Here is a 23,246-nt window from a genome sequence, read left to right on the forward strand (position 1 = left end):
ATGCAACTTATGCTTCAATCACGCAAATGATGTGAAATGTCTCATCGTCTGTCTTGCAGATCCGGTACATCTCACAGACACAGGGTCTGCCTGCAGAGTATCTGTTGAGTGCGGGGACAAAGACCACCAGGTTCTTCAACAGGGACCCAGACTCCACCTACCCCCTCTGGAGACTTAAGGTACAGATTAAATGATGCAGATGCATGCACACAAACACACAGACTCCCTCCGGTATCATCCTTCGAGGAGCAGGTGAGCATTTTTTCCAGCAATATCTGACATTAATTTTCTTCCAAAACTCTGGCTGCAATAATGGCCCTGGCTATAAACAAAGTCAGAGGATAATGACAGCAAAGTGGACCTGTGTGAGAGAATTTGGCATAGCTCAGCCTGATGAATCCAGCTCCAACCCCTCCCACTGTCCCTCCATATAGGTCACTCAATAAGGAAGTCCACTCTTTTCTATTTTACCCTCATTAACTTTAGTTGAACTTTTGTTTCTTGACTTAATCAAACTGCAAATACTCATCCATCCCTGCAGGGTATGGTGATGTTTTTACCGCCTCTGCTCCGACTGTGTCTGGGATTGCATTCTTGTATGAATCTCAGTAACATACCACAGTGACAACAATGATGACTGACCTTTAAATGAAGACATATAGAAACTTAGAGTGCATAGTGAACATGCTCTAAAGTCAGCTTCCCATGGCATTTTAACAAGTAACAAGTTGTGAATTTTTTTTGTTTTTTAATTTTTTTAATTTAAGAATTTCTCAGTTCTCTCTGAAAAATCCATATGACCTATGAGCTCATAACATTTGCTTCAATTTTATCTTAATTTACTATTCAGAGAAAAATAGGAAAAAATGCACCCAATGTTTTCAACCATCCAAATCTGCTCTTATTGAATGATGAATCCTACTATATCATAACTGTGTATTAACACCGGTAACGGCACATAAATACTATATAAGGGCAGGTGTTATGCTGTGTGTGAATACTCTGGCATATGCCCAGGAATCTGAGAGAAGCACCGAAAAAAAAGTCTGTAAGAAGAAGAACTTCAGCAGCAGTGAAAAATCAACAAACCGTTAAATAGACTTTAAGTAAACATGTGATTTTCCAGAGCCTCAGTACTGGAAAACCAAAAACCCCGCTAAAGCATCTAATAATCTAATACCAGGTTGCTCAAAGTGCGGTCCACAGGCCAGTTACGGTCCTCAAAAACATTTTGTTTTTTTTAATGCATTAAATGCATGCATTAAATCTGAATCTCTGTTGTCCATTTCAGTGCAGTTACACTTAATAGATCAGTTCAGTTACATTTAATAGATTTTTAGACTCGACTACTGCATCAAACAAGCATCTGTCAAGTTAGGAATTACTACTTGTGAGAAGTTACTGGTTGTATGGAAACCCTGTCATCGATGCTAGTGCTGTTAACCCTTTATCAGGCAAAGAACTATATTTGGTTACTTCAGGTAATATTTCGAGAAAAAAGTTGCAAATTTACTAGATTAAAGTGGCAAATCTACAAGAAAAAAAGTCACAGATTTTAGAGATTTGAAGTGGCAAGTCTGCGCGAAAAAAGTCGCAGATTTATGAGAAAAAAGTGGGAAAAAAGCTACTTTTTTCTCCCAGATTCACCACTTTCAACCCTAGAGAATATTAGAGGATATTACATACTGCCAGAATGTGTGAAAAAAACATGAAAATAATATTTTGAGAAAAAAAGTTTACGAGATTAAAGTGGCAAATCTACGAGAAAAAAATGTGCAGATTTATGAGATTTAAAGTGGTGAATCTGGGAGAAAAAAGTTTTAGTTCTTTTTTCCCACTTGCCACTTTAAATCTTTTAAATCTGCAACTTTTTTTTCTTGTAGATTTGCCACTTTAATCTAGTAAATTTGCTAATTTTTTCTCGAAATATTACCCGAAGTTACCAAATATAGTTCTTTGCCTGATAAAGGGTTAAGTAAAATTTTCAGTGGACAGCTCAAGACTGCAGCCCTCAGTACTATGCTTGATATCTAAATTGACACTCAGTCATCAAAACTTTTTGTCTTATCTTGGTAAGAGTGCTCTCGACTACTCATGAAAGAAAATTGTCAAGTCTCAGAAATCAATGGCTACTAACAAAATAGGAACAAATCATGGACACAAACAAAACTAATGTGTTAGTATGTGGCTTCCTACATGGCTCAGTGTTAAATAAAGGGGATTTGTTGGGCCATGAAGATAACAGCAGCATTGTAGTGAAGACACCGTGCTTACACTTGACACCACTCCTGTAACTTCTCACAAGTGTCTCTGGTATGTGGAAAATCAAACGTCAAGGCATCCTGACCGCTTTTTTTCCACTCTGAAGAGTGATTGCTCAGCTTTATTTTGACCTTGCCATGTGTTTTCCACGTAACAGCAGCTGCATCGCTTTGCTGACTGTAATTAACAATATCATGTGTTCAGTCAGGAGGTTTCTACAGTCAGCACAGATTAGTTTAGTGTACATTTTGAAATGCTTTGAACGGAGAATGATCACACGTGTTTATACTTGCATTCTGTGTCCATGTGCAGTTTATATTCTGCATGTTGTCTCGGTGATACAGTGTGTGCCTCCACATGCCGTCTCCCCCGTCTTCCCTGGCTGTTAGATGAGTGTTTGTGCGCTACCCCAGGGTTGCTCGGAGGGCAAGCCGAGTCCTGCTGCTCATCAACAACAAGAGGCTGTAATGAGCCAAATGTAAATAGTGCGTTTCCAGAGGGGAAGTGTGATGGGATTTGAGAGGAACATCTGCTTTTTGTCTCCCGCAGACTCCAGAGGACCACGAGGGTGAAACGGGGATCAAGTCCAAGGAGGCTCGCAAGTACATCTTCAACTGCTTGGATGATATGGCGCAGGTATGCTGTTTGGGTAACACAAAGCATGACTCTTTTCCCACGAATCAGACAATATATATATTATTTTCTCATCCACCTGTCTCGTATTTGAAGCTTCCACCGATGGGGCTACTCATGTCCCGGGTCAGCTTGATCCATCACATCCCCTAGATTTATCCATCAAATATTTGAAATCCTTTAAAATATTTATCCTGCCAAGGCCTGATCTCCAGATGCAATGTAGAGCTGACTCTATATAGAATTTAACAGAGTGAAATGAAAGCAGCTGTTGGCTGAAACCCCTCCTCAACCCTGCCTCTGCTCTTCATTTTGCTTAACCGCTATCTAATAAGTTACAGACAGACATTTGAGCTGAACATGTGGTGAGGCTGCTTAACGTGTTTGATATGTACAGTTTGCTTTCTTATTAAAGCTGGAGTGAGTGTTGTGGCTATGTCCTCACTTTGTACGTCTATAGTACATGTAAGCATGTAGAGGGCAACATGTTTTACTCCCTCGCTCCCTCTTTCTCAACACACATGAACACATTCTCAGCAGTTTTTCAGAGCAGCTCAGTGGGACCCACGCCATATTGTGTCTGCATGACACAGCTGGTTAGCGCCTCGATTCTTTTGAGTCTTTATTATGCAGTCAAACAGGAAAGGTTAAGTCAAATAAATGGGATTAAAAATGTAAAATAGTGAATCAAAACTTTGCTCGAAAATTTAACTTGATTTGGATTTTTTGGGGGGGCGGGAGTTACAATGAAAGATAAAATACTCGTCTCTATTGGTCAGTCTCGATCGGATTGACAGCTTTGGCAGCATCCACTGTAAATTGGAGAGGGCTTTTTGGAGTCCATGAAGAAGACAGAGTGGGAGCCATGATGCCAAGCTGTCAATGCTATTGAGAACTTTTCTAAAGAGAAGCGTCTTGCATCTTTCAATGTAGGACCCGCTTACAAGATCCAGCTGGGTATACTGCAAAACTTTTGGGTTTACAAACAATTATTTAGATTAACAAGCAACATTTTGGGATCAAAAAGCAAATATTTTGGGCTTACCAGTAAAACTTTTGGATTCAATAGCAGAACTTTTGAATTTGGAAACAAAAATGTTGGATTTGTAAACAATTTTTTTTTTATTTCAAATGAAACCTTTGGATTTAAAAGTACAACTTTTGGATTTGCAAACAAATCTTTTGGCTTCAAAAGTAAAACTTCTCATTACTACCATTTCAATTACATATTTGTTTAACTTGCAATAAAACATTTTCTTGCTGTCACATACATTTTTTTTTCCATTTTCCACTTAAACCTTTTCTGTTTGATTGCATAATAAAGACACACATGTCCCTGCAGCGCTGCATGCCACCTGTAGGACTCTGCTCGTTTAGAAGCTCTTATGTAACCCCGTGAATTATATATCAGCCTCCTGTATGGAAAAGCACTGCTACCGATCATCTAATGTCACTGCCCTCTATGACTCACAGTGAATTCATCTCTGCACGGTGGGAAAGTTCACATGTAGCCATGACATTTTGATAGGACGTGCCTGACAGGGAGATGATAGTGAGTGTTGTTTTGTTCTCCCTTCGCTCGGCCAAATACTGGTTCTGCTGGCAGCTATGGCGGCTGTGATGGAAAATTACAATGTTTTTCCCAGGGCCCCTTGGAAATCTGTGACAGTATTCTCTTGTCATCATGCACCTAGATCCTGCCTCTGATAATGTCGAGATAAGAGTTAAGCAGGTGAATTATTTCTTTTGGAATGCGGTCATCTACACCAGCAGCAGCAGCTTCTGTCCGTGTGGATACACAGCACAGGTAGTGACTTAAGTGATGGAGACAATTATGGTTGTCCAGTAGCGCCCAGGGCCGCTGTCAGGCCTGTCTAGAATAACATGCTGTCGGCTGGGACAAGATAGTATCGCTGCCTGGGCTTGTTGAGTTTACAGTTAGCACACACACACACACACACATGCAGCACAGAGTTTAATGAAACCAACCTGCACTGGTATGATATCCCCTGGGTCATCTCTGTCTCCTACGCTTCAAGCTCTGTGTCCCATCTTTCTCTCACTGCTGCAGCCAGACTCGGCTTACTACAATAACACAGAGGATCTGCACAAGCTTAATATGGAAGAAAACTGCCTATTTTGCCCCATCTCACTATCCTGACCGTATAAACAAGTCAGCATTGTGGACATCTGTCTCCGCGTGTATAATGGATGATGTAGCTGAAGGCCCTGAAAGACAGAGAGGCTGGGTGCCAGGAAGAGATAATGAACCTCCTCTCAGTCGTGGGAAATGTGGGGAGGCTTTAGTCACAAGTATATCTAATTTGAGTAAATCAGAGACCAACTTAGAGCAAATGCAGGACCCCCGCTCGAGGCATGATGTAGATGGAAGGGAGGCAAGCTCGAAAAATGGATTCACTTTGATGTGCAATCCTTCAATATCTCTGTCGATAGGAGAGAAGCCACGGCAGGAGGAGCAGCATGGCCTTCACCTGATCTTTCTTTTATTACATGCACTCACAAATGCACTTTTCCTCTACTACTCTTCTTCCCACTGAGAAATAAAGTTTAAAGACAAATCTGCACAAGTGGGAGTTAGAGTCCGACATGTCGCTTGACCGCTGTTATTGGCCTATCAAAGGCGTATCGTTATCCATCAATGTTAGGGCATTGGAGTCATTTAGAAATGGTGTTCACTGTTTATTTTATTTTTATTTATTCTCTATTAATGGGCAGCAATTGACTGACATTGAATGTGCAGTACTGACGTTTATTTAAATATTTATTTGATTTTTTATTTATTCTTTGTTTGAAAGATCAGCAACTGACTGACACTAAACACACAGTGCTGATATTTATTTACATTTTTTTTTTATCCATTCTTTTTTTAAATGGTTAGCAATTGACTGACCCTAAACAAACATTACTGATATTTATTGTAATATTTTAAATTCTTTATTTTATCATTTATCATCTCTAGAATTGGTTGACAGTGTAACACATTGTATGCATAGTGTAAAATAATGTTAAATATAAAGTTATTTCTCTAAGAAAGTGGCCTTCAGAGTAACTTCACAATCATATTGTTGAAAAATATACATTTACATTTTGACATTTTACATTTACATTTAGTCATTTAGCAGACGCTTTTATCCAAAGCGACTTACAGGAAGAATAAAAACAAACAATCAAGGTATAGTGCAATAAGAGCTATTGGTAACACTTTACAATAACCATCATTTATAGATGGTAAATAGACCATTTATAAATGTTGAACTATGATTTATAAATGGCAAATAGATGGTATATTAATGTAAGTTGATAGTTACTTTACCATTAACAAACAATTACATTATAATTATTAGTTTATTAATAGGTTTGCACTCATTATAACACATTTTAACACCAATCTTCAGTATGTAAATTATTTAAAAAATGATTCATATACCTTTAAGAAATTGTTTGAAAACCTTTAAAGATTAAATATGTATGGCACTTTGTAAATGGTTAATAATTAGTTTATAAACCATTTATAAACATCACATAGATGGTTATTGTAAAGTGTTACCGAGCTATTAGTGCATCAATAAGTGATAGTGACATAGAATAAAGTCTGTTTTCATTCCATTATATCATCCACCATATTGCTTATCAGTACATTTTCCCCCTTATAATAGATATCAGCCTCAAAATTCCCATATTGGTTGGGCTGTGGTCATAGTGCAGGAGACAGGCCTGCATCCTGCAGCTCCACATCTCCTGAGGCGTAGCCCGATCTGTCTCACTGCTCGACATCTGCCATCCCTGCCCTTACTCCAGAGTGGCATGTCAGTGCTCCCCACGGCACAGATGTGGCTCCATAAACAGCCGTTGAAATGCAAGGCACGCCAGGCTGACCATGTTAGCTGCAGCCCCTTGTCTGTATGTTGTTTTAGTGACCGTTAATTAAAGATAAGAAAATGTCAAACGTCGCCTTTTGTTGTTATTAAAACAAAACGAAGCAAGAAAATATCTTTTTTAACCTAGTAAATTCACATATCTTAATTTAATGGATGATAGCAGAATGATTTCCCCTTGTCTGGCTTCTTCTTCTTCTTCTTATCCATTCTGATTGTTGTGGCACGCCTCAGCCAACTCCTGCTATGCATGTGCAACCAAACTGTGTACATTTCCCAAAGTCATCTCTTCCACTAGCAGAGGACGATGTGATTATTTCTCACCTCATTCTGCAGATTATTCCTTTATCACAGCCAGCGGAGGTGGCAAGCAGAGAGGGATGGTTACAGAGCCTGAATAACCTGCATAGAGAAAGAGAATTGAATCAGATTTGCCGTGTTGACTGGCAGCACATCTGATAGCCCCTGGAGCAGGCCTACAGATAAGCGCTGCGTCTTTATTAAAAACAGGCCTGCTACCTCTGCATGGCAGTCACAATAAACAAGGCTGCCTGTCTGTTGCCACTGTCCCCGTCCCTGTCCTCGCCCCATATGACAATCTGCTTGTTCGCTTAAACCCGGACTAGCTGTATCATGACCTTGTCCCGCTTCCTTCATTCCTCAAGTCACATGACAACCTTAAAAGCAGTGATGGAACGTAACTAAATACATTTACTGAAAATTTACTGTGCTCAAGTGCAGATTTTAGGTACATGCACTTTACTTGAGTATTTTCTTTTCATGCAACTTCTGTACTCAATTTCAGAGGAAAATGTTGTTTCCACTAAATTTAATTGCCAGCTATACTGCCATAGATTAAAAAAAATTTACAAAAAAAACAACAACAAAATCCAACTCAATACCAAAGCAGACTGCAGTAATTGCACTTACCATGGTCTGGTTTGGATATATATATATATATATATATACATAAAACCAAACATGTTAAAAAAAACTTTTTCTCAGTTTTACCCTTTGCTTAGTTACTGCAGTAGGCTTTGTAGGCCAGTATAGTTAATTTATAAATTAAGATGTGTGCTCACTTAAGTATAGCTTAAATGATTGGTCAATTAGCTGAGAGAAAAGTTTGATTCTTTAATGCATTTTTTTAAACAAATTAATTTCACGGTTTCAGTTTCACAAATGAGAGGATCATTTAAATTGAGTTAAACTAATGGTATTAAATGTGTCATTATAATCGTGAGAGAGAGGGCAAGTACATTTTCCAGGTTATACTAATATACTTTTACTCAGTGTGGGAGGAAGAACTTAGATATTTTACTTAAGTAAAAATAGCAAAACTACAGTATAAAATTGTCTTGCACTCAAACTGTTACTTAAGTTACAACACAACTATGGTATCCTTAAAGTACCAAAAGTAATAGTACTCATTTTGCAGAGTTAGTAGCTTAAGTGATCAGATAAATGTAGTGGAGTAGAAGTATAAAGTAGCTTTAAATGATACCTCAAACTTGTACTTAAGGATTTAAGTAAATGGACTTACTTACATGCCAACACTGCTTTTACTTAAAATGCAGGACTTTTATTTGTGACTGAGTATTTTCTACAGTGTTGTATTAGTAGTTTTACTGAAGTAAAGAATCTTTCTTCACCGCTACCTAAAATTACACCACACCCTCACATTTATTCCCCTGCCTAACAAATAAATCCCTGCTGGTTATGCAGCTTTCCATCAGAGCAGAAATCTGCTGCTCTGCCCAGTATTTATCCACAACCTAAGCCGCAATGTTTAATACAGATGAAGCGACATGACATTCCAAGAACAAGCTTCCCAGAATGACTTCAGAACATATTTAGGTTAAGTTGTCTCGTGTCAGCTTCCTTAGAGGCTCGCACAAAATGGTGTCCTTTGTGAAAGCGCTTTTTCTTTTTTTTTAACAACCAGCCAATGCCAGCATTTATTGGGTTCATGTTTTTTGTTTGTTTTCACATCTCAGGAATAGATAAAAATCTCAGCGAAGGCGCCAGGAGATATTTCAAGTGGTGCTATAAATACCAGTGCAAATGTTTATAATGTCACTAAGGTGCAAGGTTATCACTGGGCTCTGTGACACTCACACTGACACCCTAACTGATGAGGCCTTGTGAGTATTAATAGGCCTTTCTATGGGAAGAAGTTGTGGAAGAGGTTTTTCTCTGTCGTCTGCAGAAAAAAAATTAGACACCTTGAATGCTCAATCGGCCGTTTTTGCTGATTATGTGTGTGTTTCTCTGCCTCCAGGTGAACATGACGTCAGATCTGGAGGGGAGCGACATGCTGGCAGAGAAAGCTGACAGAAGGGAGTTCATCGACTTGTTAACCAAGATGCTGACTATTGACGCGGACAAGAGGATCACCCCTATCGAAACGCTCAACCACCCCTTTGTCACCATGTCGCATCTCCTCGATTTCCCACACAGCACACAGTACGTGCCAAGCAGACCATGTCCATGTTGTCGTTCATATCATTATCATTTTGAACAGTGAAACAACATCTGCCACTGTCATAAGACGCAGCACACATTCCTGCTCTCACCTTCCCTCCCTCTCTGCCCGTGCAGTGTGAAGTCGTGCTTCCAAAACATGGAGATCTGTAAGCGGCGTGTCAACATGTACGACACAGTCAACCAGAGCAAGACGCCCTTTATCACCCACGTGGCCCCCAGCACCTCCACCAACCTCACCATGACCTTCAACAACCAGCTGAACACTGTGCACAGCCAGGTAACACCTCATTTATCAGTACGCTGATAAAGAACTTATGTGTAGTCAGATTGTCTTGTTTTTTTAGCCTTTAGCCCCAGGTTGCCGCAGTTAACATAAAGCACATATATTTGCATTGCATTTAAATGGTAAAATCACCGTATACACAGCCGTAAAGTTTAAAAACATAGTTTTAAACTAAATTCGGGTTACTTTGGTTTTGCAGCTTACGATCAGTGTCAGATTATTCCATGTAGTAAGTGCAGGAAAACTAAAAGCTTTCCTGTAGCAGTTCAGCTCTGATTTTGGGAACAGCAAAATTGGAATTAGAAAATCAAAAATATACCAGTGCCTGACAAGGCGTGTATGTACAGTAAAGCAGGAAAATTCACTTTTGAAGAGTAAGAGATCCACAGATTTGCTGAGCATCATGATGCTCACTGTCCACAGGTGAAGACAGTGAGCAGAGGCAATGATGTACAACATAGACCATAAAATATGTATGTAGTCTCTGTGACCATCTCCATCTCGACAGTATCAGACTCCATGACGTCAAGCCTTTCTATAAATCTAAAATACAGCTGAGTTGTAAAATAAAATTCACCCCCCTCACAGCTGTCACGAAGGTGGGAAATAGCCATCAAAACCAAAACAGTTTTTATACCAGGCTGTAAACATGTTTATTTATGCTGTAAAGTTGGGAATTTTAACATGCGCGTCTATGGGGACTGACTTCCTTTTAGAACCAGCCTCAAGTGGCCAGTCAAGGAACTGCACTTATTGACGCTTCCGTATTTTGCTTCCTTTTTCAGCCCTAGAGGTTGCTGTTTGTGTGCAACACATCAATTATCAAAAAGATAGACTCCACCAATTTCTGTTTCACACAAAATTACGTGTTTTTAAATCCAAGCAAAAGTTTCATCTTTGTGTTTCTTCAAAGAAGCACAGTGCAAGTAGGTAAATCATTTTAGCTCTGGTTTTCTACATTTTTCTCTTAAAGAAATGACATAAGTGATGCAGTGTAGAAGGAGGTGTGGATTATTTATCACTTGTATGTATCACAATGGATAATTAAAGCCGTGCTGAAACCCTCAACAACAATATGAAAGATGCATCTTGCTTACATACCCAGTCAAATGCGGTCTTAACCAAATAATCGTCTTTTAAACGCCCAACTGTCAGTGGTTTAACAGCTCAGCAGCCCATGAGCGGCTGTTTGTCTCTTTGTTCTATTTTTTTCTGCCCATTCTTCCTGTCTCTCTGCACATTTCCATGCTTACTTGCCTGCCTTTCTGCCTTGGTGCATGTATATCTGTCTGCCTGCATTTCTGTCTGTGCCCCAGGTCCTGTGGGATTGTCACAAAGTGCTGATTACACACATGACAAGCCCCACTTCCTGCTTGCCTTGCATTCTGGGGCTTTCAGGCCTTAAGAATCCCTTAACCAGGCTTCCTCTCTTTTTCCCCTCCTCTCACTCCTGTCCTACTGTGTCTTTTTCTCTTTCCTCCCGTTTCCCGGGGTTGAGCCTGTGGTGCTTTGCCGTTTTTCGCTCCCATACGGTCTGTGAATCGAAACTGCTGACTTTTGGCTTATGCCGGAATCACCGAGCGTCGTGTTGCAAGGTTTTCCAGATTGTGCTTAGTTACAACTCCTGCTCTCGCTCCCCCCGCCCCTCTCTTTAGTAAACAGAGTTCTTTATCACCAACTATATCGAGCCAGCTCACACTGTGTAGCATGCGACAAAAACCCCATCTTGCTGTGATTTAAATGGATTAACATTCCCTCAGCTTGTCTTTTCTGCGCCCGGCTCTCAGGGCATATAGACAGACTTAAGTTAGTGATTTATTCAGCTCGATTCATTTGCAAGGCTGGAATGCATCTCTGGCTTGTGTTTTGCTGCTTCCGTGCTTGTTTATGATGAATGCCACAGTGCCATATTGATTATGTTCCCTCCCCTGGTGTTCATCGAACACGCTAAAGAGAGCAAATGAAAAATGAAAGCGCTGTCTCTGTGTTTCCCTCCGCCCCTATGTACGCTTAATGAAAGGGCTAAAATTAGACAGTGTCTCGTGGAGCAAATACTACTTACGAGCTGAGCAAACAGTGTCTCTTAAAAGCATTTGTTTGTATCTGGGATGTTCCCAGGCACTCTGAGCATTCCACATGTCTTATTAATGGTCAGCGCTGCTGCCGGAGTTACCTACGCTTACATAATTATAGAATTGTTGGCTGTGAAATATTACTCCTGTCAGGCATATTGATTTGGAGGCTAGATAGTGAAGCTGTGACATGAAATGTCAGGTTTTGCTGCAGCTCATTATATCGGCTCATTATGATTCTATAACATTTACATTTAAACAGTCTTATAATATCATCTCCTTATGACTTAATTAGGGATAATAAGGGAATTGTTTATGTTACTGTGTGGTTTGTTGTCGCTAAATTTTATGAGACGTATAATAAATCTGCGTTTAGTCTATTTTTTTACCAGCAGGACATTAAAAAAGTAAGGTTTGTTTGACAGTAAATGCTCTAAATGATAGAAAATTATCAGTATCTCAGTCTAAATGTGCTCTGGTGCTATTTCACTCATTGATGGTTGATTATTCAAACAATTGTAGGATTGATTGCATTTCTCCTCACATTCTTTCCCTCCCTCTAATTAATCAAATCAACAGTCGGCATATTTTAAGACATGCTCAAATCAGTCGTCCAATTTCCCTATTCCTCCATCGCCTCTCATCACTGATGGATGCAGCCACCATCCATCCTCTCTTGATCCTGTTGTGGTTTTGCATCTTTATGTTTGCATTATATTGTTATTATCTTTCTGTTTCCACCATGCCTGCTTTTCAAACCCTTCCTCCTCCTCGAAGCATTTCCATTTCCCTGTTATTTCCATCACTTCCTCCACTCTCATGATTTTTATTTTGGTCCCATCATTCCTTTAGGCCACCAACCTGGTTCCCTCCTCCACCAACAATGCCACCCTTTCCTTTGCAAGTCCTGATGTCTCCATACTAAACTACCAATCTGCACTCTACCAGCCCTCCGCTGCCTCCATGGCAGCCGTGGCCCAGAGGAGCATGCCCCTGCAGCCGGGGGCTCCTCAGCTCTGCGCTGCCCGGCCCGACCCCTTCCAGCAGGCACTCATCGTCTGCCCACCTGGCTTCCAAGGTAAGGAGGTCTGACCTGTCAGTATGCATTAGTGTGAATAGATAAAGTGCACTGTAAAAAATGTTTGTAGAAATAACAGTAAAACACTGTCAAATACATCAGAAATAGGGCGTAAAATTAAAAATGATATATCACCGTATTAGACACTTAATTACCGTAAATCAAGGAATAGCACAAAACTTTTCACTTTTTCTGTCATAAACTGGAAGAAACACACAGTTTTGCTGTAAAAATATAACATTCCCATGCAAAATTAAAGGAGAAATACCATGATGTGTGAATAAATGACACAATCTCCCTTAAAACAGGAATATTCAGTCAAATTACAGTTTTTGCTGATATTTACATTTGAATTTAGAATAGAAAATCCACTCACTGTAATTTTTACGGTGAAGTTCTGGCAACCACAGCTGCCGGTATTTTACCGTAAATTAAATAGATTATTTTTTACAAAGTGGGATCTGTGGTGTGCAAAACATATGATTCCAGCCATGAGCACCTGCACAAAAACTCATAAAATGAGGATAACATACAACTTAACAGCATTTATCTGGTTCCATATACACAGCACTGTTTTAGTTCTATTTCTGTGCAGCAGGGTTCCCACAGCCATGGAGAATCTGGAAAAGTCATAACATTTCATCATCTCATTTTCCAGACCTGGAGAAGTAATGGAATCCTAAAGGTTATGGAAAAGTCATGGAAGTTATTTATGTTCAATGAAATTAACAGAAGTAATCTTCTGTTCCACATTACATAATGGTGGATGTGTTATGTAGCTGTTGACCTAAAGTAGCATTTATATCTGTCCATGCATGACAGATATTATCATACATATAGTTTATGATGACAACATTTTGTTTACATCACTTATGTTCCCTAATTTTCTCCCATCGTTTCGTCTCCCAGTCAATAAATGCCAGTTAGCTAATATTATGTTATATGTTTGAATATTCTGGAAAAATATACATTTAATATTTCTTCTTATTCTTTTTATTTTTAGGTTTTTAAAAAGCTGTGAAACATTATGTAATATTCAGGGAACATACTTGTTATTTTGTATTGTTTTTTAGACTTGCGTGCAGAAATGAGTTGATAATCAAATACATCAGTTCTTTTTTTCCTTGTGCTTGAAAGCCAAAGACAGACTAGATTTAAGTGTTTGTCAAGCTATTTTTTAGTGAACTATAATGTATTGACTGTGCCTGTAGATTGAAGTGAATATCAACATAACCAACTCTTAGAGATGGAAAAGGGTTGCTGTCTATTTGCATAAAATAATAACATTTGGAGTAAAGTGTACTATACAATTTTTGAGACGTGTCCATGAAAATGTGTGGGAACCCTGGTGCACAGACAGTCCTCCCTTATTTTTTGTCTTTTTGTCATTTTGTTTTGCACCCCGCAGGTAGAGTCAATCAAACCATACAAACAGTGATTTAATGATAACTTGATGAGGCAATTAATCATATGAAAGGAAAATGTGATATCTTCCTGTAAGGCTTACTCACCCCCTTGTTTGTCTCCTCTGTGCTTGCACTGGGAGGACAGAAGAACTCTAAGGCATTATTCTGTTTGTTTATTTGTTCTTTTTATGGAATGGGTGATAAAAAAATCCATTATTAGAAACTGTTTTTATACTATTGCCATGACTACAGTTTTTGTTTTTCTAAGCACTGTTTCTGTATTCAAACACCACAGAAGGGTTTTGACATCTGTTGAATGCACATAAATCAGTGTGCATATAAAACTGTGATCTCTCGCTCTTCTTTTTGCAGATGGCATGATGTTTTTCATAAGTGACTGTGTTGCACTACTTGTTTGTTGACATCCTGTGTACATGTGCTTTATTTGTGCAGGGCTGCAGGCGTCCCCTTCCAAGCACACCAGTTACTCTGTGCGGATGGAGAATGCTGTTCCCATAGTGACGCAAGCCCCTGGTGCCCAGCCTCTGCAGATCCAACCTGGCCTGCTTACACAGGTAGGAAACAGAGAAGCAACTAATAGAGTTTTTTGGCTGTGAAGAGTAACAGTGCCTGTCAGACTTGGAACAGCTCACATTCAAACAAAGCTCTCTGCATCCCTTTTTTTATAAGCCTTCACTAAGAATAGTATCTATCGATGGAGGCTGGAAATCACTCAATGTTCGTGACCCTGCCCCTGCTGGCAGCTGTTTTTTTTCCTGAGCGCATTCAGGTCAAGCTCTCCTGTGCATTGCTCCCTGCCTCTCTCTCTCTCTCTCTCTCTGCCTCCTCTTACTCTCTCCCCCTCGCTCTCTCTCTCTGCTTGTCCCGCTCTCCTGGAGGCTGAGACGGCTACGGTCTGATGCACACAAAGGCAGGAGCCTTTCACACAGAGAAGGCCTTCACTGGAGCCTGCACAGTGGAGCCGGAGCTTTAGCCGCTAATATACAGTTGTTGGAAGTAACAGAGAGTGACTGTGCAACACTCTCTCTCTCTCCACATACACACACACACACACACACACATACACGGTAGACCACTTCCATCCCCACACCACTTTCCCTATGGAAATTTCCATGAAGGCTTTAAATATCCCTGTGAATCCAGGGAGTTTGAAGCGCTCCCTTATCTCCATTTAATCATGCAGTAGGCAGGCAGACAGGCAGCGAAGCTGAGTGTGTGTGTATATGTGCGCGCCTGTGTTTCTACGGTGGGTTAATCTGTCAGATACCAAATGGTGATTAGCTCCAGGGCTGCTTCCAAGTCAGGCGCTCCAAATTACAGGCCTCAGAGGATCCTGGGAGGTCAGGGGAAGCTTGGATGAGGCTCTGCATGACCAGAGAACTCACAACATCACCAGATCCATGGATATGATGGATCTATCAGGGGCAAACATAAAATAAAACCTCAATGTGTCACTGTGGAAAATGTAAATTACATGAGCTGTTATATTAAGTGTGGATCACACGTTGCTGCCATGCTCTGCAGGTATCCACCTCAGTCTGCACACATGTTAAACAAAGACAGGCAATAGTTAACACAAGCAGATGGTTTATATAGGCCAGTGAGCAGCACACCTAATAACTGGGTGTGTGGTGCGTGTGTGTTTATTCCTTTATGGTGGGAGGTCTCGCAGGCTCGGCTCACTCGTTGTTTGCCTCTTGGTTGCATTCTCCCCCACCTGCGCCTTCACCCACCCACCGCTCACTGTTGCCCGTGCACCTTTTGCCCACCTTGGACCCATGCAAAGCTTCACCCCAGAGATCCCTGATTTTTCAGAGAAGGGGGCAGAGCGAAGGAGGGAGGCAGGGAAACCAGCAGGACCTTTATCTGGAGCAAGAATGCAGAAAATGTGGAAACAATTGGGGAGTGAGAGCTGGGGCTTTCAAAGCCCCGAGGTGACAAAGGGTTTTCACCCAGGGAGTGTAGGTCGAGGTGGGAGGCGGTGGGCCGCTGATAGTGATGGTGTACTCTGAGAAGAAAAGAAAACGGCCCCCTTAACTGGGTTACCATTTCAGGGCAGACAGGCTGGTTACACAACGCAGACGCCTAGTGAGAGAGGCATGTAGAGTGCCGGGAATGGAGATAGAGTGAGCAGGAGGAGGAGGAAAAGGAGATGGATGGATGTATTACAGTCTCTTAATGGCATGTTGATAAAAGGCCTTGGATGTGGTCTTAGATGTAAAGACCATCTCCAGCTCCAGAATGTTCCATTAGAGATGTCAGTCATCAGTGCACACACACAAGGCAGTGCTGCTGGCCTGCAGATGCCCCCCTGCAGCACTTCAACCACAGGCTGGTTGGTTTGGACTTTGCAACCTGCCTCAGACAAAAACAATTCAACTTCCACGAGCCTGCTGCCAGAATACAGAAGAGAACAGCTACTTTGTGTTAGAATATAATGGAAACAGACAGCACAAAGCAAATATGTGAATACAAAGATAAAGGTTAAGATACAGTTAAAAGATAAAGGTAAAAATAAAGTTAGCGTAGCATTTGCACAGATTCTCTGCTTTGCATTTTGCATGGTGCCTCTCTCTCTCGCTCTCTCTCTCTGTCTTTCTCTTCCTCTATTTAAGCGTGTGTGTGCCGCAGCACATACTGATGCTGTTGTAAATAGATGTGCAAATGGTATTAAAGGAACAATTCATTAGCCCTGACATTAAAGTGCTAATCAATAGAACTGCATTAAACTATTAGGGTTACACACACAGTAACACACACAAACACGCTCGGGCATGCATGCACACACACTCATCTTGGCACATCTTGGGGCATATTATGCTGGATACTCCTCCTGTTCTGCATCAGAAATACAAAGTAGCCTCTTTCACGGCAGCTTGAATAGGCCTACGAATTTAATTAGAACATAGGTTGATTTGACTCAAGTCAAACACATAATCACACGAACACACACGCATAAACACTCACTCATATGCATCCAGACAAGCCCTGGTCTTATCTCTTTTGTCGATGGATGTCTCCTTGAAGCTGGCGAGGTTCATTTCGCATGCCCAGGAGCTGGTTTAAACCAGCTGTTATGCACTTTTTGAAAAGATACCGTAATTTATCACAACACCCTCAAACTAATCAGCCAAGTTCAATGAGTTCCCTTTTGTTCATGCATTTATAATGTTTAAATTAAAAGACTTAATCATGGGGAACTTTGCAGTCCCATGACAGACTTCATAAAACAAATTAATAAAATTCCATTTGGGTGTTGTCACATGGCAGCTGACTATTTTTCTCCCCTCTCTCTTTCTTCTTTTATTCTCCACTTCTCCCTCTTCTTTGTTCATCCCCCTCTCTCCGTTCTCCTACCTCAGCAGGCCTGGCCCAGCGGCACCCAGCAGATCCTGCTGCCTCCAGCCTGGCAGCAGCTCACCCACACCTCAGTCCAGCATGCCACTGTCATCCCCGACTCCATGAGCAGCACACAGCCTCTCGCCAACTGGAGGTGAACAACACTGCTTTCTTTCTTTCTTTCTCTTTTCTGAACCTCTTATTGCTGTCTGAATAATACAGTTTTCCAATCCACCTTTCTTCTCTTGAGGATTTTACATTGGGCCTCAACTGTTCTTACAGGTATTAACAAGTATGTACTTTAAGATCACCTTCATGACGTAGACTTTTCTTAGGACCTTTCTTAAGAATACATTTAAGAAAAAACTCAATGTGTGAATGAGGCCCAATGATATATATCAGGATCAGTGGTGGAAGGTAAGGAAGGTGGAATCATATTTACAGCTGTACTGTACTCAAGTACAATTTTTAGGTACTTTTACTTTACTTGAGTATTTGCAGTTTATGTAACTTTATACTTCTATGTCACTACATTTTGAGGCAAATATTGAACTTTTTACTCCACTACATTTATCTGACAGCTTTAGTTACTTTTCAGGTCAAGATTTAACATAAAAAACATGATCAATTTTTTTTTGCAATTAATAATTCTATGCTTTATAATGAATCTAGTAGATCAACATGTCGGCAAACAAAGCACTTTGCAAAATTAGGTTTATACACACATCAGGGGCAAGTCTGTAGGTCAGGTCAGATAAATTGATTCCAAAGGCCAGCATTGGGTTTTATGGCTTTTATAGGTCACAACGTGCTATAGGAAGATGGTACGGCATGAGACTGATTGACCGAGGAGCCTGTACCTCCTTGACAGCTTGTCCTTTATCTTCAATGAATCACAGTCCCTGCATGGACACTGGTGCTTTTATAAGAGCAAATTTACCTCAGGGAGATGGGATATATGTACATGTAGAGACATCATGTCTAGTACAGCCTGTCACTGCGATGACTCGATAAACGGATGGATAGCTGGGAGAAGGTGATCTGCAGGGAGATAAGGTGGATGCAGGTATATAACATGTATGCAGAGGACTGCTGGGACCATGTCTGCACAAATTCATTCGAAGCTGTCCATCTGTGACCAGACGCCCCCCCTCTATCCGTCTATCCCCTCCCTTCCCGTCCAGTGGCAGCTCTGTTGTCCTCAGAGAGACGATTGGGAAAGTGTCGCACTTCCTCTGCAGAGCTATCGCTCCACAGCTGCTGGTGTCAGCTCCTCTGCCCTCCCTCTTTGCTCTCTCCCTCACTTGTTCCCTCTCCTCTTTTTATACTTCTTAGAAAAGTTAGATGCTGCCACCCGCTGGCTTCTGAGGGAAATAATTCTCCTGTCTTTGTTTTCTCTTCACTAATGTTGGGTTTTTATTATCCTGATCTGTGGTGGAAGATGTTTTCAGATCCCTTACTTGAGTAAAAGTACTAATACCACACTGTGAAATGACTCCACTATAAGTAAAAGTCCTGCATTTAAAACGTACTTAACTCTTTATCAGGCAAAGAACCATATTTGGTAACTTGAGTGGACATCTATAACAGGTCTCCTCGCTCACCGTAAGGTCATAGAACAACATGGATTTCTACATCACTGACCAATCAGTAAATCACACAAGATTCAAGCTTTCCTTTATTGTCATTGTATTAAAAAAGTATACAACTAAATTTACGTGTGCTTCTCATATATAAGCTTCTTTAAAAAAGACATTCAGACATTACGCATATGTAATAAATAGTCTAAAAAGATAATAAATAGTTTAAAGGTAAAAGATAAAGTGGTGTTGGATGCATCATTTATTTAGGGTTGCTGTGGGAAAGAGACTATAATAAAAAATAATAATAATAATCACTCAATTGACCTCGATTTGCAATATAAAAATGAAACATTTTGCAAAAAGTCTTCTTATATCCTCCAATAACACTTCAGGGTTGACATTTTACATTTTCAGGAGTGCCCTATAAAGGGTTAAATAGAAGTATAAAAGTATCTGTATCAAAAAGTACTTAAAGTATCAAAGGAAAAAGTACTCGTTATGCAGATTGGCCCCACTCAGATTGTTATACAGTCGTGGAAAAAATTATTAGACCAGCCTTGTTTTCTTCAATTTCTTGTTCATTTTAATGCTTGGTACAACTAAAAGTAAATATGTTTTGACAAATATAATGATAACAACAAAAATAGCTCATGAAAGTTCAATTTAAGAGCTGATAACTAGACATTTTCCATGGTTTTCTTGAAAATGATTTTGGCTATTATCAAGAAAACCATTTAAAATGGCTAGATATTAGCTCTTAGATTAAACTCTTATGAGCTATTTTTGTTGTTATCATTATATTTGTCCAAACAAATGTACCTTTAGGTATACCAGTTATTAAAATGAACAAGAAATTGAAGGAAAAGGGTGATCCAATATTTTTTTGTCATGACTGTATATATTCCAAATATAATATTGGATTGTTATTATTATTATTGATGCTTTTTAGTAAGCAGTGGTTTCATTTTCTCAAGGTAGGGCTCATTTTAACTCCAAGATATACTGATATGAGGTTTTATTGTAAAAAAAAAAAAAAAAATGATCATGTTTTTTATGTTAAATCTTGACCTGAAAAGTAACTAAAGCTGTCAGATAAATGTAGTTCAATATTTGCCTCAAAATGTAGTGACATAGAAGTATAAAGTTACACAAACTGCAAATACTCAAGTAAAGTAAAAGTACCTAAAAAATGTACTTGAGTACAGTACAGTAAATATGATTCCACCTTCCTTACCTTCCACCACTGATCCTGATATATATCATTGGGCCTCATTCACCCATTGAGTTTTTTCTTAAATGTATTCTTAAGAAAGGTCCTAAGAAAAGTCGGTAACACTTTGAAGGTATTGTCATAATAGTGACATGATACTGTCATAACTGTGACATGACACAGTCATGAAGGTGTCACAAACACTATGTCAGTAAACGTTTATGACTGCTGTCATTAAGTGTCATTCGGTTTTTGTCATGACAACTTGACATTAAATTTGTTTGGGATGTCCTTATTATGACAACTTGAAATTACTCAAAGTGACATTACCAGAAAATTTCTCATGGCAACTTGACATAAACAAAATATGCATCTATTTTTGTGTTTATGTCAAGTTGCCATGACAAAGACATTTTCTGGTAATGTCACTTTGATTAATGTGAAGTTGTCATAATCAAGACAACCCAAAGAATGTCAACTTGTCATGACAAAAACCGAATGACACTTAATGACAGCAGTCATAAACGTTTATGACATTGACATAATGTTTATGACACGTTCATGACTGTGTCATGTCACAGTTATGACAGTATCATATCACTATTATGACGATACCTTCAAGTAAAGTGTTACCGAAATGGCTACGTCATGAAGGTGATCTTAAAGTACATACTTGTAAATACAGTTGAGGCCCAATGTATTTTCCCACATTTCATGCTTTGATACTTCCTTTGCAGATTTTCTTATATATAACTGTGTTATGTTACAGGAATTCCCATCCTCATGGCAGCCATTACAACCCCATCATGCAGCAGCCAGCCTTGTTGGCTGGCCACGTCACTCTCCCATCCAACCAGACGCTCAACGTGGGAGTGGCACATGTTATGAGGCAGCCCTCGACCAACACCAACTCCTCTTCCAAAAAGAACAAACAGCACCAGATGTCTGCCAGGTACTCTAAAACAGCTATTCTCAACCTTGGGGTCCCGACCCCAATTGGGGTCGCGAGATTATTTCTGGGGGTCGCCAAATAATTTTGGAAGTCAGCTCTGTCTCCACTGTGTGAATGTGTTTTAGTCTTTTTGGTCATTAAATGTCTTTTTTAGTAATTTTGTGTCTTTTTTTGGTCATTTTGTGTCTTTTTTTTTGGTCATTTTGTGTCTTTTTTTTGGTCAGTTTGTGTCTTTTCTGGTCATTTTGTGTCTTTTTTTTTAGTCATTTTGTGTCTTTTTTTTTGGTCATTTTGTGTCTTTTTTTTGGTCATTTTGTGTCTTTTTTTTGTCATTTTGTGTCTTTTTAGTCATTTTGTGTCTATTTTTGGTCATTTTGTGTCTTTTTTTTAATCATTTTGTGGTCATTTTGTGTCTTTGTTTGGTCATTTTGTTTCTTTTCTGGGTCATTCTGTGCTTCATTATTAGTCCAAAATTTGTTGTATCAACTGAGTTTGTATAATCTGAACTGTGAGATTCTGTTCAGTGAGCGGGAGTCGCGGACAACATGCATGTTAAATTGGGGGTCGCGACTCAAAAAGGTTGAGAACTACTGCTCTAAAACATAAGGATGTCTCACTTTTGATTCTGATCTTGAGCACCTGAGCCCTCTTTGTGACCCTCGTCTCTGTCTCTTTATAAGGAACGTGTCAGCCTACGAGGTGTCGTCCTCTCAGGCGGTGCTGTCCCCGCAGCGCTCCAAGCGGGTGAAGGAGAACACGCCTCCACGTTGCGCTGTGCTACAAAACGGCTCGGCCTCCAACTGCCCGCCCCCGCAGGGCTGTGGGGGTGGTGGGTGGGGGGCTAGCGAAGCAGAGCAGGCTTCCAGCACCACCCGCGACCATCAGCACCAGCACCACGTCCCCAGACAGACCATCATAATCCCCGACACGCCCAGCCCTGCGGTCAGCATCATCACCATCAGCAGCGACACAGATGAGGAAGATGACCACAAACAGAACAACAGGTCAGTTCTGTGGTTCTCTGTCACTCAGTTGACACAGGAGTTGATCATTAGGATTATCGGTGCTTGTCTTGTTACTGTGAATTAACACATCACAGAGGGCTAAAGGCTTAGATGGACCAAGACAGAGAAAAGCAAGACCTTTTAACCCATTTAGGCCTAAAATGCCTGGAAAAAATGCCTGGAAAACCTCTGGGCGATTTTGAAAGAACCCCCTAAAACAGAAGATTTTTCAGCCTCTGTAGCAGATAGAAATGAAATTCAAAAAGTATTTGAGAGCTTATACCCATGGCTTTCATGAGAAGTTGAGTTTATTTGTGCAAACCTTCAATAAAGTTTTTTTTTAAATCCACAAACTCAGCAAATGTTACATTTGACTGAATTAAAACCCTATGCATAATACTAATACATGCCCATTAGCAACATGCTAACATGATATGACCATTGGAAGAAATAGACATAGTTCTCATTAGCCTACTGTAATAAAAAATAAAAAAAATTATCATAATAATAGTAATAATAATAATAAAAAACAATACATTTTATATATTGCACTTTTCAGGGTACTTAACGACGCATAAAGTTCTGGAAAAGTCCGATGTTGCATTGCGACACTCTCGCATGTATTCTGATCATGATTCTGATGCATTTAATTGGCCAAGAGACCGAAAATATGTGGGAAAAAAAACACAAATACTACAAAATGACATATCCACTGTCCTGGCTTTAATGGTAGAATAACGCAACAGCGCTCCCGGTTTTAATGGTAGAAATGCTGTAATGCTTTCCCGGCTTAAATGGGTTAAATGATGTATCTGCTTTGACTCAAAGGGACAGAGACATGTTTTCACCAATACCAGAACCACTAACAAACCAACTTTCTGCTATCTTATTTTGTATTTTTCTGTGATCATGACTGTGAGACTATAAAAGTAATTTAATCTGAAGCCATAAAATGCTTACAGAGCCATCCAAGGCCTGTGGTCATTTCTGTGGTAGGGGTATTTTGCAACCATTGATTAA

The 23,246-nt window shown here is 40.0% G+C and overlaps 1 protein-coding gene across 3 annotated transcripts in view; it reads left to right on the top strand.

Moving 5' to 3' along the window:
* Positions 1–23,246, top strand: part of hipk2 (homeodomain interacting protein kinase 2) — a 97,240-nt gene that overhangs the window by 64,236 nt on the left and 9,758 nt on the right. For 2 of the 3 annotated variants that reach the window (XM_059334361.1, XM_059334362.1), the window contains exons 4-12: positions 60–179; positions 2,812–2,898; positions 9,073–9,257; positions 9,393–9,555; positions 12,486–12,711; positions 14,571–14,692; positions 17,501–17,631; positions 21,040–21,222; positions 21,903–22,226. In XM_059334361.1, the coding sequence (XP_059190344.1) occupies positions 60–179; positions 2,812–2,898; positions 9,073–9,257; positions 9,393–9,555; positions 12,486–12,711; positions 14,571–14,692; positions 17,501–17,631; positions 21,040–21,222; positions 21,903–22,226 (1,541 nt within the window). The remainder of the gene's footprint in view (positions 1–59; positions 180–2,811; positions 2,899–9,072; positions 9,258–9,392; positions 9,556–12,485; positions 12,712–14,570; positions 14,693–17,500; positions 17,632–21,039; positions 21,223–21,902; positions 22,227–23,246) is intronic. The other variant, XM_059334363.1, reaches the window with a different exon arrangement.

The sequence above is a fragment of the Centropristis striata genome, chromosome 6 (genome assembly GCF_030273125.1).
Source record: "Centropristis striata isolate RG_2023a ecotype Rhode Island chromosome 6, C.striata_1.0, whole genome shotgun sequence".
Lineage (NCBI taxonomy): Eukaryota > Metazoa > Chordata > Actinopteri > Perciformes > Serranidae > Centropristis > Centropristis striata.